The 17,689-nt window shown below is 39.2% G+C and overlaps 1 protein-coding gene and 1 long non-coding RNA gene across 4 annotated transcripts in view; one reads left to right on the top strand and one right to left on the bottom strand.

Annotated features, from left to right (window-relative positions):
• Positions 1 to 17,689, bottom strand: part of LOC146403501 (uncharacterized) — a 161,200-nt gene that overhangs the window by 82,695 nt on the left and 60,816 nt on the right. The window lies entirely within an intron of this gene.
• On the top strand, positions 1,059 to 5,457 carry LOC100516910 (olfactory receptor 5BS1-like). The gene has a single exon (XM_021092624.2). It carries the CDS (start codon positions 3,796 to 3,798, stop codon positions 4,723 to 4,725), a length of 930 nt encoding a protein of 309 aa, XP_020948283.2. The 5' UTR covers positions 1,059 to 3,795; the 3' UTR covers positions 4,726 to 5,457.

The raw sequence follows: 17,689 nt of genomic DNA, 5'->3' as shown, positions 1-17,689 counted from the left end.
TAAGTATACTTGGATGGAGAAAGACAGAGACTGTGTGTGTGTGTTTAGGATGGAGAAAGACAGAGACTCTGTGTGTGTGTGTGTGTGTGTGTGTGTGTGTGTGTGTGTGTGTGTGTTTAGAACCCCAGGACTATCAGGGACTAAAGAAGCCCTGGAATTTACCTGTTCCCTGGTCCCATATTAGCAAAGACATTTATAGCTAAGAACATGCTGCAGTCCTGTGTCCTCCTCTGACCATGACAGTACTAGTAACTTGTCCATGTCTGAACTGATTCTAGCTACTGGAGCCTCTCCCATGGGCAGTGAACTGTTCCTGGCTCCTAGGGGACATCCTTCTTAACATTCCTCTCCTGGGCTCATCTGATACAAGATTACAACAGTTTGATGAAGAAAGAAATATAAATCACATGAACTGGGAAGGAGATTTCCTCAGGACTGAGGGAGAATAAACAAGGGTAAAATGACAAGGAAGCATACTAGATTCTCTTAGCTGAGACCAAAAGACTCAAAACAGCATCAACTGGATGCCAGGACACTTTAGCCTTTACCCAGAACTGACCTTGAGGTAAGCTGCTTTGAGACTGAACATGACTCTAGACCTAGCATTGACTGGAAAATAAGTCAATGCTAGGTCTATGCCAATCTAGCTGGAGCCTTCTTCAGAAAACCCCCACTGCTGAGATTTTTTAATTACATCCTGGAGCCCTGTTTTGTAGGCAGTTGTTGTCAGCCTGGCTCAAATAGAAGAGTATGTTTTGGACCCGGGACAGCCCTGCTCAGTGAGGAGGTAAGTGAGCCATAGATACAGCTAAATAAAAGGATCTTAATGGGCACCAGTTCTAAATTTCTTAGCAGAACTGGCAACTGAACCCAGGACAGGGAACATTACTGCTCAGAGTCAGAAAACTAGGTAGTAACTGTCCTACAAGTTTGAACTTTCTACTCACTTGCCTGTTTGGGATCTTGTTCTGTTTCCTCTTGTACCAGAGGTCTGGACCACACACACAAGCTAGTTTTTTTGGTTTTTTTTTTTTTTTTTTTTGTCTTTTTTTGCCATTTCTTGGGCTGCTCCCATGGAGGTTCCCAGGCTAGGGGTCTAATCAGAGCTGTAGCCACCGGCCTACACCAGAGCCACAGCAACACAGGATCCAAGCCGTGTCTGTGACCTACACCACAGCTCACAGCAACGCTGGATCCTTAACCCACTGAGCAAGGCCAGGGATCGAACCCGCAACCTCATGGTTCCTAGTCAGATTCGCTAACCACTGAGCCACGATGGGAACTCCCACACACAAGCTTTTTTAAGGAGAAAATGGGTGGAGTGGAATGAATACATAGACCAAAGACAGACTCTTTCTCCCTACCTCTGTGCAATGTCACTTGTTTCTAATGTTAACTCATTACCTACATATTTTGTTCATTGAAAAAAAAAAAACCCACTGAATAAGCTACATATGTATCAAACATAAGAGCTCTGGTGTGATCAGAGTACTCAGAGATGGGGTTAGGGAAAGACCCACATACCCGACTAGCTCCTTGGTGCCTATGGTGACCCCTGAAACACTGGGGCAGCACAACTGGGCTCCAGGGAATGCAAAAAATACTCTGGAAAACTTTTGCTACAGTCTGGGATCCTGACAATTTCTAAGGTCATTGACCAGTGTTCTGCCTCCAGATGGGATCAAAATGTAAGCATAGGGCTGTTGGGGAAAGAGTACAATAAGAGTGGGGAAATTTTTTTTTCAGTTAAAGATGCTGCTGTTTTTAGGAGAGAGGAAAAGAAGAGAGTTTCTTTTTATCAATAAATCCTAATCCTTTATGTCTACAATTACTTCCTTGATGAATTAGTGCTAGAACTTCCTCAGAGGCTTCAAGTAGGGAAACAAGGGAGAGAAAAATAGAAGGGCCACCTCTGCTACCCTAATTCCTCTACCTCTGCAGAGTTCTGCTGCTTTTAGCCTGAATTGCTCATAGTCCTCAATCTGGTTTTGCCTTAGTCTTCTCTTCCTGGAATTTCCCCTGGCCCAGAAGCCCCCATCTCTGATCCAAGAGGTCAAATCCCTGAAACCCACATCTCTGTGAGCAGCAGGACATCCTGGGTAAGGAAAAATTTTAGACATGGTCAATGGCCCAATTCCCAAAGCCACCTCATATTTTTGCCTGGGTTCCCAAGTTCCCTCAAGAGAAAAAGCATAACCTCCAAACAGGAAATATTTTCTCATAAGCAAACCTTTGCAGAGCCGCAAAATAGGAAAAACACAGGATTTTGAGTCACAAGAGTTTGGATGTGAGTCCCAACTCCACGACTTTGTAAAGTCTATGACTGTGTATGTCATTTACCATATCTGACCTTCAGAAATGTAAAATAGGTTGGAAAGACCTATTTTACAAGGTTGTGTAAGGATTAAATGGGATCAACACCTTGTTATAGTGTCTTGCAGAAAGACTGAAAGAAGGAAGGAAAATAAGGTTTTTGCTGATGGGTTTCAATATAAAAATGCAAGTGGTCAATCAGTGTATCCCGGCAGGAGATAATGTCTGGGGAGAACAAATAAAGCCTTGGAAATCAGGCTGAGAGGAACTGGGAGCTGGAAATACATTTCCTATTTTAAAAAAATACATTCAGTGAAAAAAATTTCATAGCAATGATTATTCGATTAGGAAAAAGCAATTAGTGTGGATGCATAAGCTTGACATTCCACAGATGACAAATTTTCATTTATCATAAACTGTTTCACTCTTCTAACAGCAAGTGCTGTAGAGACTTAGGGCATATTGCAAATTCAAAGGACCAAGGAAAGTGGAGATCACTCCTGTCCCCCACAAGCCACACTAGTCTCACCCTCAAACTCCTTGAATCCACAAATATTTACTGTCTGGCTGTAAAACACTAGTAAGAGAATTGGTTGTAAAATCAGATCTCCTGGCCTAGTCCTGGCCCTGAAACATCTAGTTATAGTGTGAGACATGTCATCCCCTCTGTGCCGCATTGTCCTCATCTGAAAATATGAGGTCAGATCATGTTTCAGTTGACATTTCAGATGAGATGTACTAAGAATTTAAGCTATAATTGTTCTGACAAGCAACCTCCCACAAAAAGATGCCTCTTGCTTCACCTATGGGTGTCTTTCTACTTGTTCCAACTTCTAGGGTTCAAGAGGCCTTGGATGATATGAGGTATGGAGGAAAAGCTGGGGAGAGCATAAGAGGATAGAGGTTGTGAGGGGTCTGTGTTCTAAGAAGTCAGAAGGATGGTAGCAAAGGGTTAAGAGAAAAGGGATAGCTGAGGAAGCATTCATTCTTTTATTCAGCAAATATTTATTTAGAGCCTTCCAGCTGGGCCTGCTGTAATTTCTGTGATAATTTCCTGATCTTCTTCTCTTAATTAAAAATTGTGCAGCCAGTCACAATTAGTGAGACTTAGGAATGCATCCTTGTTTGGGCACAGGTAGGAGTGGATGAACAGACAATGATCCTTGACTGTATATAAGATAAATTCTAAAGGGAGAGAGAATTTTTAAGTATACCAAATCTATTACCCAATATGTTAGAAAGTTTTATGGGGAAAAATATGAATTCAATAAAGAATACTTAGGCATGAGAAGGAGAACTGTAATATTTAAGAGGTTAATAGGATAGATAATTCTTTATCCTCAGATTCAATTTCTGCTTGAGCCTAAAAAGTGGATCCTTTATAGGTTAAAAAAAAAATATTCACTGAGAATAACTCAGATTATTGTCCCACCAAATAAAAAAGTATTTATTTCTTTCCAGGGATAGTATAGCTAAGAAACCATGAAAAATCTTAGCATTATTGAGGAATTTGTGCTTCTGGGATTGTCTGATGACCCGGATATCCAGACCCTGCTCTTTGTTCTCTTCCTGGGGATGTACTTCCTGACCCTGATGGGGAACCTGACGATGATCCTGGTGATCAGGGCTGACTCCCACCTCTGCATGCCCATGTACGTCTTCCTTGGACATTTGTCTTTCCTAGACATGTGCCACTCCTCCGTCACTATGCCCAAGATGCTGCAGAATTTCCTGTCTCAGAAGAAAACCATTTCTGTGTGGGGCTGTATCATGCAGAGTTTCTTTTTCACTCTTTCTGGAGGCACTGAGAGCTGCTTGCTCTCTGCTATGGCCTATGACCGCTATGCTGCCATCTGTCACCCTCTGCTCTACACTGTGATCATGAATAGACCTCTCTACACGGCAATGGTCAGTGCAGCATGGGTGATGGGTTTTCTGAACTCACTAGTGAATAATCTTTGCATCCAGAACTTACAGTTTTGTGGTCCCAATATAATCTCCCATTTTAGTTGTGAACTGCCTTCACTCTTTCCTCTGTCCTGCACTGATACCACAGCTAACACGATCCTGCTGGCTGGGTCTACTGCATTTCTAGGACTTCTGACACTTCCCCTAATCCTCTTCTCTTACTCAAAAATTATTTTTGCCATTCTAAGTATCTCTTCCTCTAAAAACCAAGGCAAAGCCTTCTCCACCTGTTCCTCCCACCTCACTGTGGTGCTCTTATTCTATGGGACAGCTCTATTCAGATACATCAGCCCCTCTTCAGGATCAGTCCTGGAGCGAGTTGTCTCTATACAGTATGGTGTGATCACATCCTTGATAAACCCGCTCATTTACAGCTTCAAGAACCAGGAGGTAAAGGCAGCCCTGCAGAGGATGCTGAGGCAGCAGATATGGGTCTCAGGGTAAGCAAGGACAAAAAGACCTTTCTATTACAAGGGAAGAAATCTATAAGGAAAGAGAACTTTATAAGCCTAGGGCTCTTGTGGAACTTGCTTTTTAATTAAATTCAACTATACTTGTTTGTTATTCAAAGCGAAGTGATTTCCAAAAGCTGAAAGCAATATAGTCGGAGAAGAACTTGGCCAATCCTGGATCTGAGGGGAAAAGTTCAGAGACAGTAGCTCTTACCACAGCCTTTGAAAACTGATCCAGAAGGGGTAATTTCACTATAGTTGAGTAGGCTGAACAAAGGCTCTGGCAAGAAAAAGATGCATGAGGCCAGAACTTTTACCTGGGAATTACAAAAAGGAGCCCATTTGTAAAAGGGCACAGAACAAGTAAAGTAAACACATATACTCTTCCAGAATGAGACAGTTCAGTACCCTTCATTCACCTTATCTGGGGGCACCACAGGCGTTAAATGGAATGTGTGCCTGCAAAGAGTCAAAGAATAGGGCAAAGAAAAACCATATTAAATGTTCGTGAACATATGAATGGATTAAAAATAAGGTATATACACACAATGGAATATTACTCAGTTTTTAAAAAGGAAATTCTTGGAGTTCCCACTGTGGTATAATGGGATTGGTGATGTCTTGGAAGCACTGGGATCTGGGTTTGATCCCTGGCCCAGCACAGTGGCTTAAGGACCCAGCATTGCCGCAGCTGTGACTTAGGTTGCAATTTTGGTTTGGGTGTGATCACTGGCCTGGGAACTCCATATGCCATGGGGTGGCCAAGAAAAGAAAAAAGAAAATTCTGCAGTGTTTGACACCATGGATGAATCTTGCAGATATTTGTTAAGTGAGATGAGCCAGTAACTGGAGAGAAATCTGTGTAATTCTACTTATATGAAGTATCTAAAGAAGTCTAACTCATAGAAGCAGAAAGTAGAATGTGGAAGGGGCTCAGGGAAAGGGGAATTAGAAAGTAGCTATTCAATGGGTATAGCATTTCACTCATGAAGATAAAAAAGTTCTAGAGAACTTCTATGCAGCAGCAGTGTGCATACAGTCACAAATACTATATGCAGAAACACAAAATTTGTTAAAAGAGGAAAAATCTATATTATGTGCTTCTTACCACAGTAAAAAATAAATAACTAAGAATGAGCATACTGTTACAATAAATATCGGTACTGCATCTTACAACATCCTGCCTAAAGATATTCATAAAATGTAGCAAGTATATTTAAGGTATATACATTTGTAAGCCAGAAAAAATCAGTAGAAAGTCCATAATGTAAATTAAAACATGAAGAGAGAGAACTGGAGGAGACATGATGGTGGAGACAAGAAAGCTCACCTCCACTCACAAAAACATCAAAATCACAACTGCTGAAGAACCATCATCAAAAAAGACTAGAACTTACCAAAAATATATTCTACACCCAAAGAGAAAGAAGAATCCACAATAAGACAGTAGGAGGAGCGATTTTTTTGCAATATAATCAAATACCATAACTGCCAGGTGGGTGACCCACAAACTAAAAAATAACTATATCACAGAGCTCTTCTCACAGGAGTGAGAGTTCTGAGCCCACCATCAGGCTCCCCAGCCTTGGGGGTCTGGCATGAGGAGGAAGATCCCCCAGAGAATTTGCCTTTGAAGGCCAGCAGGACGTGAGTGCAGGAGTGCCACAGGAGTGGGGAAAACAAAGACTTCACACATGGAGGGTGCAAACAAGGTTTCATGTGCACTGGAATACAGAGAAAAGCAATGATTCCATAGGACCCTGGGCCAAAGCTACCTATATAGGTCTTGGAGGGTCTACTGGGGAGGTGGGAGTCAGCTGCTGCTCACTGTTGGGCAAGGAACCTTAGTAGCAGGGGCCCCAGGAAATACTCATTAGTGTGAACTATCCTGGAGGTTTCCATCTTAGCACTATGACCTGGACCACCCAACAGGCTTCAGGCTCCAGTGCTGAGGCACCTCAGGCCAAAACCACCAACATAGTGGGAATACTGGCACCCCATCAGCAGAAAGGCTGCTGAAAGTCCACAGCTACCTCTAAACCCCTTGACATGGAGCTGCTCACCAGAGGGACAAGATCCAGCTCCACCCACCAGTGTGCAGGCACCAGTCCCTCCCACTAGGAAGCCACACAAGTCCATGAACCAATCTCACCCATCTGGGGGCAGACACCATAAGTGAGAAGGACTACAGTTCTGCAGTTTGTGGAACAGAGACCACAGAAGCAGGAAGTTAGACAAAATGAGAAAGCAGAGAAATAGTTTCCAGACAAAATAATAGGATACAACCACAAAAGAACAAATAAGTGACATGAAGATAGGTAATCTGCTTGAAAAAGAGTTGAGACTAATGATAGAAAAGATGACCCAAGATCTCAGAAAAAGAATGGTGGTGCAGATCAAGAAGTTACAAATGTTTAACAAAGAGCTAGAAGGCTTTAAAAAAAAAAAGATGAATAATACAGTAACTGAAATGAAAAGTACAATAGAAGGAAGGAATCAATAGCAGAATAAATGAGGTAAAAGAATAAGTGAGCTGGAATACAGACTGGCAGAAATCACTGCTATGGAACAGAATAAAGGAAAAAGAATGGAAAGAAACAATAATAGTCTAAGAGACCTCTGAGACATTACATGCATCAAATGTAGAATTATAGGGGTTCCAAAGAAGAAAACAGAATAAAGGGCTTGAGAAAATATTTGAAGAAATAATAGACAAAAACTTCCCTAATGTGGGAAAAGAAACACTCATTCAAGCTCAGAATAAACCCAAATAGGAACACACTGACATGTAAATCAAATGGACAAAAATTAAAGACAAAGAGAAAATATTAAAATGCAACAAGAGAAAAGCAACAAATAACACACAAAGGAATCCCCATAAGTTTATCAGCTAATTGTTCAGCAGAAATTCTGCAGGAAGTGGCATGAAACACGTGTAGGGAAACACCTACAGCCAAGAATACTCTACTCAGCAAAGTTCTTGTTCAGACTTGATTGAGAAATAAGAAAATTTATAGACAAGAAAAAACATAAGAGAATTCAGCACCACCAAACCAGCTTTAAAGCATGCGCTAAAGGAACCTGTATAGGCAGAAAAAGAAAGGCCACAACTAGAAACAAGAATATTAAAAATCAGAAGGTTCACCAGTAAAGGTAAACATAGGGTAAAGGTAGGAAATCATCCACACAGAAATGTGATATCAAAACCAGCAATCGTGAGGAGAGTACAAATGTGGATATTGGAAATGCATTTGAAAACAACAGACCAGAGCTTAAAACAGCGGTGGGTGTGTGGGGGGGTGTATTCCTATATCAAAACCTTATGGTAACCACAAACCTAAAATCTACAATACATACACACACACAAAGATAAAGCAATCCAAACACAACACTAAAGATAAGTAATCAAATAACAAGAAAACAAAAGAGAAAGAAAAAAAGACCTACAAAAACAAATCCAAAATAATTAACAAAATGGCAATAAGAACATACATATAAATTACCTTAAATGCAAATGGATTACATGCTCAAAGACACAGACTGTGGATAAACACAAAAACAAGACCTATATATATGCTGTCTACAGGACACTCAATTCAGACTTAGACACACATAAAGATTGAAAGTAAGAAAATGGCAAATGTATTCCATGTAAATGGAAATCAAAAGACAACTATACTAGCAATAAAGAGATAAAATAAACTTTAAAATAAGGAAAGTTACAAGATACAGGGACACTATGTAATGGTTAAATCTGCTTCTAATTTGATCCTTTAACAATTGTAAATATATATGCACCCAACATAGGCACATCTCAATATATAAGGCACCTACTAACAGACATAAAAGGAGAAACTGACAATAACAATAACAGTGGGAGACTTAATACCCTAGTTATCTCAATGGACAGATCATACAGACAGAAAATCAATAAGGAAACACAGGCCTTCCACAATTTATTAGGCTAGATGGACTTGACTGGTATTTATAGAACATTACATCTGAAAGGAATGGAATACACATTCTTCTCAAGTGCACATGGAACATTCTCCAGAATAGATCACGTGCAGGGCCACAAAACAAGCCTCATTAAATTTAAGAAAACTGAAATCATATCAATCATCTTTTCCAACCACAAGGATATGAAATTAGAAATCAACTACAAGAAAAAAAAAGTAAAAAAAGAAACAAAACCCAAACCATGGAGGCTAAACAAATGTCACTTAAACAATGGATCACTTAAGAAAGCAAAGAGGAAATCATAAAATATCTAGATACAAATGAAATTGAAAACATGATGATGCAAAACCTATAGGATGCAGCAAAAGCAGTTGTAAGAGGTAAGTTTATAGCAATACAATCTTACCGCAAGAAACAAGAAAAGTCTCAAACAACCTAACTTTATACCTAAAGCAGAGAAAAGAAGAACCAACAACACTCAAAGTTAGTAGAAGGAAAGAAATCAAAGATCAGAACAAATAAATGAAATAGAGATGAAGAAAACAACAGAAAAATCGATGAAACTAAAAGCTGGTTCTCTGAAAAGAAAAACGAGTACAAATGTTTAATTAGGTCAATCACCCAAGGGAACAGAAATAAAAATGAAAACAAACGGGGAGTTCCTGTTGTGGCGCAGAGGTTAAAGAATCTGACTAGGAACCATGAGGGGTTGCGGGTTGGGTCCCTGCCCTTGCTCAGTGGGTTAACGATCCAGCGTTGCTGTGGCTCTGGCGTAGGCCAGTGGCTACAGCTCCGATTAGACCCCAAGCCTGGGAACCTCCATATGCCGTGGGAGTGGCCCAAAGAAATAGCAAAAAAAAAAAAAAAAAAAAAAAAGAAAAAAAGAAGAAAAAAGAAAATAAACAAACAGGATATAATCAAACATAGAAGTTTTTGCACAGCAAAAGAAACCATTAAAAAAAAAAAAGACAACCCATAGAATAGGAGAAAATAGGTGCAAATTATGCAAGTTGTTTGTATAAATCTCCAAAATATACAAACAACTCTTAAAACTCAACAACAAAAAAACAACCCAACTGAAAAATGTGAAGAAGATCTAAACAGACATTTCTCCAAAGAAGATATACAGATGGCCAACATCGCTAATTATTAGAGAAATGCAAACAAAGACCACAATTCACACAGGTCAGAATGGCCATCATTAATAAGTCTACAAATAACAAATGTTGGAGAGAGTGTGGAGAAAAGGAGAGCCATCCTACACTGCTGGTGGGAGTGTAAACTGATACAACCACTATGGAAAACAGTATGAAAGTACCTCAGAAAACTAAAAATGGAACTACCATATAATCCAGCAATGCCACTCCTGGGTATATATCCAGACAAAACTATAATTCAAAAAGATAAATGCACCCCTATGTTCATAGCAGCATTATTCACAGTGGTCAAGACATGGAAACAACTTAAATATCCATCAACAGATGAATGGATTAAGAAGACATGGTACATATGTACAGTGGACTACTACTCAACCATAATAAGAACATCACAATTCCATTTAGCAATATGGATGGACCTAGAGATTCTCATACTAAGTGAACTAAGTCAGAAAAACAAACACTTATGATATCACTTATATGTGGAATCTAAAATGTGGGGCACAAATGAACCTATCTACAAAACAGAACAGACTCACAGACATAGAGAACAGACTTGTGGTTGCGAAGGCAAGGGGAAGAGAGTGGTATGGACCAGGAGTTTGGGTTTAGTACATGCAAACTATTACATCTAGAATGGATAAACAATAAGGTCCTACTGTACATCAGAGGGAACTATACTGAGCCTCCTGGGATAGACCATGATGGAAGATAATATGAAAAAGAAGTTACAATACACACCACAGAAATACAAGATAAGAGACTATTACAAGCAACTACTGCCAATAAAAAGGAAAACCTAGAATAAATGGACAAATTCTTACAGTGGTACAATCTTCCAAGACTGAATGATAAAGAAATAGAAAATAGGAACAGACCAATCACAGGTACTGAAATTGAAACTGTGTTTTTAAAAGTCCAATAAATAAAAGGCCAGGACCAGATAACTTCACAGGTGAATTCTAACAAATATTTAGTGAAGAGTTAATATCTATCCTTCCTGGAACTTTTCCCAAAAATGCAGAGGAAGGAACACTCCCAAACTCATCCTAAGAGGCCACCATCACCCTGATACCAAAACCAGACAAAACATCACACAAAAGAGAAAATTATAGTACTACTTACAGACATAGATGCAAAAATCCTTAACAAAATACTAGCAAACTGAATCCAATGATAAAAAGGAACATGCATCACGATCAAGTGGGATTTACCCCAGGGATGTAAGAATTTTTTCAATATCTTCAAGTCAATCAGTATGATACACCACATTAACAAATTGAAGAATAAAAACCATATGATCATCTCAATATATTCAGAAAAAGCTTTTCACAAAGTTCAATGCTCATTTATGAAAAAAAAAAACTCTCCAAAAACTGGCCACAGAGGGAACCTACCTCAACATAATAAAGGCCACATACCACAAATCCACAGCTAACATACTCAATGGTGAAAAGCTGAAAGCATTACCTCTAAGATCAGGAACAAGACAAGGATGTCCACTCTCACCACTTTTATTCAACAGTTTTGTAAGTCCTAGCCATGGCAATCAAAGAAAAAGAAATAAAAGGAACATAAATTAGGAAAGAAGTAAAACTGTCACTGTCTGCAAATGACATGACACTATACATAAAAATTCTAAAGACATAAGCAGAAAACTACTAGAGCTCAACAATGAATTTGGTAAAGCTGAAGGATACAAATTAATCCACAGAAATCTCTTGCATTTTTTTTACAACAGCAATGGAAGATCAGAAAGAAAAATTAAGGAAACAATCCTACTTACTATCACATCAAAAAGAATAAAATACCTAGGAATAAATCTACCTGAGGTGGCAAAAGACCTATACTTCAAAATCTGTAAGACTGATGAAATAAATCAAAGATGACACAAATAGAAAGATATACCATGTTCCTGGTTTGCAAAAATCAATATTGTCAAAATGACCATTGGGTCTACAAATTCAATGCAATCTCTATCAAATTAACAATGGCATTTTACACAGAACTAGAACCAAAAAATTAATTTGTGTAGAAACACAAAAGACCTTGAATATACAAAGCAATCCTGAGAAAGAAAAATGGAGCTGGAGGAATCAGGCTTCTTAACTCAAACTATACTACAAAGCTACAGTCATCAAAACCATAAGGTACTGGCACAAAAACAGAAATAAAGATCAATGGAACAGGATAGAAAGCCCAGAAATAAACCCACACACTTATGGTCAACTAATCTTATGAGAAAGGAGGCAATAATATACAATGGAGAGAAGACAATCTCTGCAATGAGCTATGCTGGGAAGGAGTTCCCTTTGTGCATCAGTGGTTAATGAACCCAACTAGTATCCATGAGGATGCAAGTTTGATCCCTGGCATTGCTAAATGGGTTATGGATCTGGCATTGCCATGAGCTGTGGTATAGGTCGCAGACATGGCTTGGATCCTGCATTGCTGTGGCTATGGTGTAGGCCAGCAGCTATAGCTCTGATTCAACCCCTAGCCTGAGAACCTCCTTTTGCCATGTGTGTGGTCCTAAAAAGACAAAAAAAAAGTTGTGCTGGGAAAACTGAACAGCTGCAGGTAAAAGAATGGCATTAGAACACTCTCTAATAGCATACACAAAAATAAAATGGATTAAAGATCTAAATATAAGACTGGATACTATAAAACTCTTAGAGGAAAACATAAGCACAACACTCTTTGACATAAAATGCACCCATATCTTTTTGGTTCCACCTTCTCGGGTAATGAAAATAAAAACAAAAATATACAAGTGGGATCTAATAAAACTTAAGCGCTTTTGCAGAGCAAAGGCAACCATAAACAAAAAGACAACCCACAAGATGGGAGAAAATATTTGCAAATAAAGCAACTGACAAAAGACTAATCTCCCAAATAGAAGAACAACTCATGCAGCTCAGTATCAAAAAACCAAATAACCCCATCAAAAAAACAGGCAGATGATCAAAATAGACATTTCTAAAGAGACATACAGATATCCAATACACACATTAAAAGATGCTCAACATCACTAATTATTAGGGAAATGCAAATCAAAACTATGATGAGGTACCATCTTACATCAGCCAGAATGGCCATCATCCAAATCTACAAACAATAAATGCTGGAGAGGGCGTGGAGAAAAGAGATCCCTTTGGGACTGGCATATACACACTGCGCTACATGGAATGACTGGCCAACAGGGACCTGCTGTACAGCACAGGGAACTCTACCCAATATTCTGTGACAATCTATATGGGAAGTGAATCTGAAAAAAAAATGGATGTGTGTATACATATAACTGAATCACTTTGTTGTATAGCAGAAATTATCACAACACTGTAAATCAACTACACTTTAATAAAACTTTTTAAAATTTTTATTTATTTGTTTGTTTATTCATTTTTGTCTTTTTGCCTTTTCTAGGGCTGCTTCCACAGCATATGGAGGTTCCCAGGCTAGGGGTCTAATCGGAGCTGTTGCTGCCAGGCTACACCAGAGCCACAGCAACACAGGATCCAAGCCGCAGTCTGCGAGCTACTCCACAGCTCACGGCAACGCCGGATCCTTAACCCACTGAGGAAGGCCAGGGATCGAACCTGGCCAGGGATCGGATTCATTAACCATTGCGCCACAATGGGAATTCCTAATAAAACTTTTTTAAAAAAGTCTATCTTGCTATTACCTTGGTGTCCTTTGATGGGCATTCATATGTGACACAAATATCTTCATATTCCTTGACCATTCTGAGTATTTCATCCATACATCTCTTCCCCAGGATACCTTGTACCAAACTTCCAATGGTGTTCCTTCCAAGTCTCCGACTACTCAGCAAAATCATTAGTAGCAATCTATAAAATCAGCATTGATCCACATGTCTAGCCATCTCTCATCCTAGACATAGTGGACAATTAAGTGCAGTGTTTAAATTTTTCCCCACCAAGAGGATTTTCATTTATGATTGTTTTTAGGGCCATGCAGCCTGAGTGGGGCTATGGTGCTTTGGTTGTCTACTTTCAGGTGGTACCAGCATATTATGCACACCCACCTGTAAACTAGATTTGGGTTTTTTTAATCTTAAGTCAACTATTCACATTGAATACTCCAGGCATGGACTGAAGGAGAGGAGGCAATGTAGGAGGTACTGGTATGAAGGAGTCTAAACTACATTTTCATGCATAATACTCATGCCATTCAGATTTGTCCAAGCAGTCTCTTATGAACCATTTCCAGATGATAATAAATTGCTGCTTCATACTTAGTCTTAGGAGTCAGGTGACACCTAGTTCTAGGTGAAATGCTCAGACCAAATACATACCTGAGGTCCATGATTAAGCATTTATTTTCTACCAATGCCCAGTCCCAAGCAAGAGGGTGTTTCAAATAAGAGAATAGTTATTTGAAGCAAAGCATAGAGATTTGCTTCCAAAGCACAGAAAGCTATACTATGATTCCTCTATTGGTTCCATATGGCATCCCTGTTTACCATATGGATGCTCCGAGTATCACTGGATCTTCTAGATCACTAGGCCCAAATGGTAGGCCAGATATATTACAGTTTTAACTTTCTGTAGAGTCAGTCTTCTCTTGCAACTGGCAAGAGAAACCGGCAGTCTTATGGGTGGTTCAGGACCTGGGCTGAAATAGCACAAATAAATATGGCATATGTTGTTTCCAAAATCCAAAAAGGCCTATAAAAACATTGTGTCTCTAATTTGTGGTATAGAGTACAAAATGAATTAACTTATTTTTTGCTTTGGAAGGCATATCCCAACATTTTCCAAACCACCAAAAGACCATAAATTTAGATGGAAGTCACCTAAATTTTTGTGGGTTTAGTCTCCCTTATGTTCATATAGTCTTACTAAGGAATATGAAGTATTTGCTACTTCCTGCTGATCAGATCCAATTGGCATAAATGGATCATGACCAAAAGTCATCAGTGTGGTGGATTAGGATAATTCTTTAAGGAATGTCAATATAGTCAAGGTCCATGCATACTATTTTTGTGACACAAAGTAGAATTGATATGGCCCCAAGGCCAAGTATTCTGTTAGCCTTCCAGGTCAAATCAAACTATTTTGAAGGCCCTTTCAAGTTGGTATGGAGAAAGAGTCATTAGCAGATCAATAACTCTACACCAACTGTTGAAGGCATGTTCACTTTCTCCAGCAAAGATTCTACAACTGTCACAGCAGTTGAAATTATAGGTACTGCTTAATTAAAGTCATGATTAATTAAAGTCATGATTATTTGCAGTCATTCTCCAAGATCCATTTGACATCTGCACAAGTCAAACTGATTAGTCAAATGTATATTTGATTGGTATCACCACTCCAAATTTTTTCAAGCCTTTGATTAAGTCATTAATCTCTGCTATTTCTCCCTGAGATGCAGTACTGCATCTAGGTCCCACTCATGGTAGAGAGGAGAAGATCTAAAGACTTCCACTTGGTCTTTTCTGCATTAGCCCTCATCATCTTAAATAAAAGAGACAATGTGGGTGGTGGGATTCTGCCACCTTACCAAGTATTCATATTCCAATTATATGTTCAGAAGCTGGAAAAAAAATGACATTGTATTGTGGACCAAATGGGTCAACTATAAATCAGCCTTGGGCTAAGAGTCTATCTATCATCTCACCATTTTCAGCTTTCAATTCGCTTTGGGTCCTGAGGAATTTATATCAACATAGGGCCAATGTCTAGTAATCACACACACAAAAAATCTGGTTATTTTCTTTTTGCCAGTGTACAGTCGCTCCAATAAATGGTCCCTCTAAGGAAGTCTAAGGAGAAGATTTAAAGTATGTACTTAGAGCAGTGGTACAGGAAACAGGGAACTTTCAGTCAAGAGGTTCTGTGCGCCAAAGATATCTGAGAGCAGTCTGATTACAGGTACAACCCTGCTGCCCACCTTGTGTTTGGCAGTCAAGTGCTTCCACTTAGGCTCTGTTGATCTGGAATCTCATATTCCCACTGAAATCAGGGATTCTACTTTAATACTAGCATATCTCATAATCACACCTCATTTACAAAGTTATTTTCTCAAACAGAGAGTAGCAATGACTTCAGTATTCCTCTTACTAATGTATTTCTCAATGCTTTCATAAAAGGAATATATTTCTGGCCTTCTCACTGGAATACAGTTGGACCTTGGGGTATCACCCATGACAAATTCAGTCCTAAATGTGTCACTTACATATCATACCAAGGAAGCACTGGCATTTCAACATTATTAAATGTAGCCCATTGAGTTCAATATTCAGGCAGCAAAGTAAATGGCTAGAGCTACCCTCAGTTGCATGATCTTACCTATTAAGTCCAGAATCTCTAGTAACTGTACCCATAGAAATGAAATTGCTATGTATAACCTATTTTTTTATTTCTTGATCCAACATCCTCAGAAGCCATTCCCACACATGTTCTTCTGATGACATATGTTAGCAAAGTTTGCAATTCTTTTGGTGTATAATCTGTTTCCTCCTGGGTCACACTGTGGATTTGTCACTGGGGCTCACCAAGATTTGACCTGAGGTGATAGCTATAGTAGATTTTGAGGTAACCCTTGAGGTCACCCCAGTGTTTTTAAATAAAAGAAACTAGTTTCCTCAAATACTAGGGGGTAAATGACTCCATGGCTAGAGGCTCAATATGACCTGCGGGGGCAATGTTGTCAATGTCATCTAGGTCCCACCATATGTCCCCTTTCCAAGTTTCAGGATTCTATGATTGCATTCTTTTATAATTAATCCTCTTTCACTTTTTACATTACAAAGTTGCTAAGACTGTGAATGTAACTGTCACTGTGTTTCAGCAACCTAAACAGATAAATTTTGTTTGATTTTCAGCAACATGATCCCCATGACTACAAAATATAGGAGTTTCTTTTAGAGCTGGCATGGAGGCACTGTGGTTCTGATATTAACTTGAGTAGAGAGTTAAAGGACCTGAGCTGTCATTTCCACACTCCAAGCAATTAAGTGCACTCAGAAGAATCCATCCACACCATAGAAATAATCATCATGACTGCCATAATGGTCAAGTGCAGCAGCTACCTGAGCTCCTAAGGCAGTTCCTTCACTTGGCACTTCATAATCAATTATGATAATAGCTTGATTAAATATAGTTGCCTCATGCTATCGATTACTAGCACCCATATTCCACTGGCTAAATGCTCAACACTGAGCTCAAACACAAGAGCATGACCAAACCGATCACAAAAGTCAATCTTTATGGTCTTATCTCTTAGGACTACTCTAAGTACGAATCCTTTATCAATCAGGTTCAATTAAGAGACAGAAAGCACACAGTAATTTTCAAAGGAAAGGTTTATTATAAAGAATTACTAACTATAACAGAGGATTGGCATAATGGGGGGGACTGACTAGAAAGAAGTAAAGACAATTCTAAAGAATAGAGGAATAGCATATACTCCTAGGACTGAGATAGAGCAGCAAAAGAAACAACAAATCTGGAATAGCTTATTTCCCTCCTCCATCCCCCATCAACCTACCAGGGCAAAGATCCAGACCTCATTTGAAAGGGAATAGCAAGGCTCACAGGATGTCAGAGAAGTTCACCAAGACAGCAAAGCCACCTGAGTGGATGCCAGAAGAAGCCATTAACAGGATGGTGTCAGGCCTGTAGCACTCTACTACAAAAATGTGCAAGAGTTCTAAGGAGGCCATTCATGGGAGTCTGTACTACCATGTTTCCTTAGCATAGGAGGCCCTTCCCTGTCAATTCCCAGGAAAACCAAGGCTGGTTCTAGGTAAGCTGACTCATTCTGGAAGAAGAAAGGATACTAATTCTGCTCCCTACATTTTTAAATTGGAAA

This window comes from Sus scrofa, chromosome 5 (genome assembly GCF_054392235.1).
Source record: "Sus scrofa isolate SSC_HxYL_T2T_F1_AM1 chromosome 5, Sscrofa_HxYL_maternal_Yorkshire_Landrace_v2.0, whole genome shotgun sequence".
Lineage (NCBI taxonomy): Eukaryota > Metazoa > Chordata > Mammalia > Artiodactyla > Suidae > Sus > Sus scrofa.
Note: the sequence above shows the minus strand (reverse complement) of the source record. Positions and strands in the feature narration are given on the sequence as shown.

Bases quoted from the DNA above. Each gene is read 5' to 3' on its own strand.
- LOC100516910 (XM_021092624.2), top strand. From the start codon at position 3,796: ATGAAAAATCTTAGCATTATTGAGGAATTTGTGCTTCTGGGATTGTCT.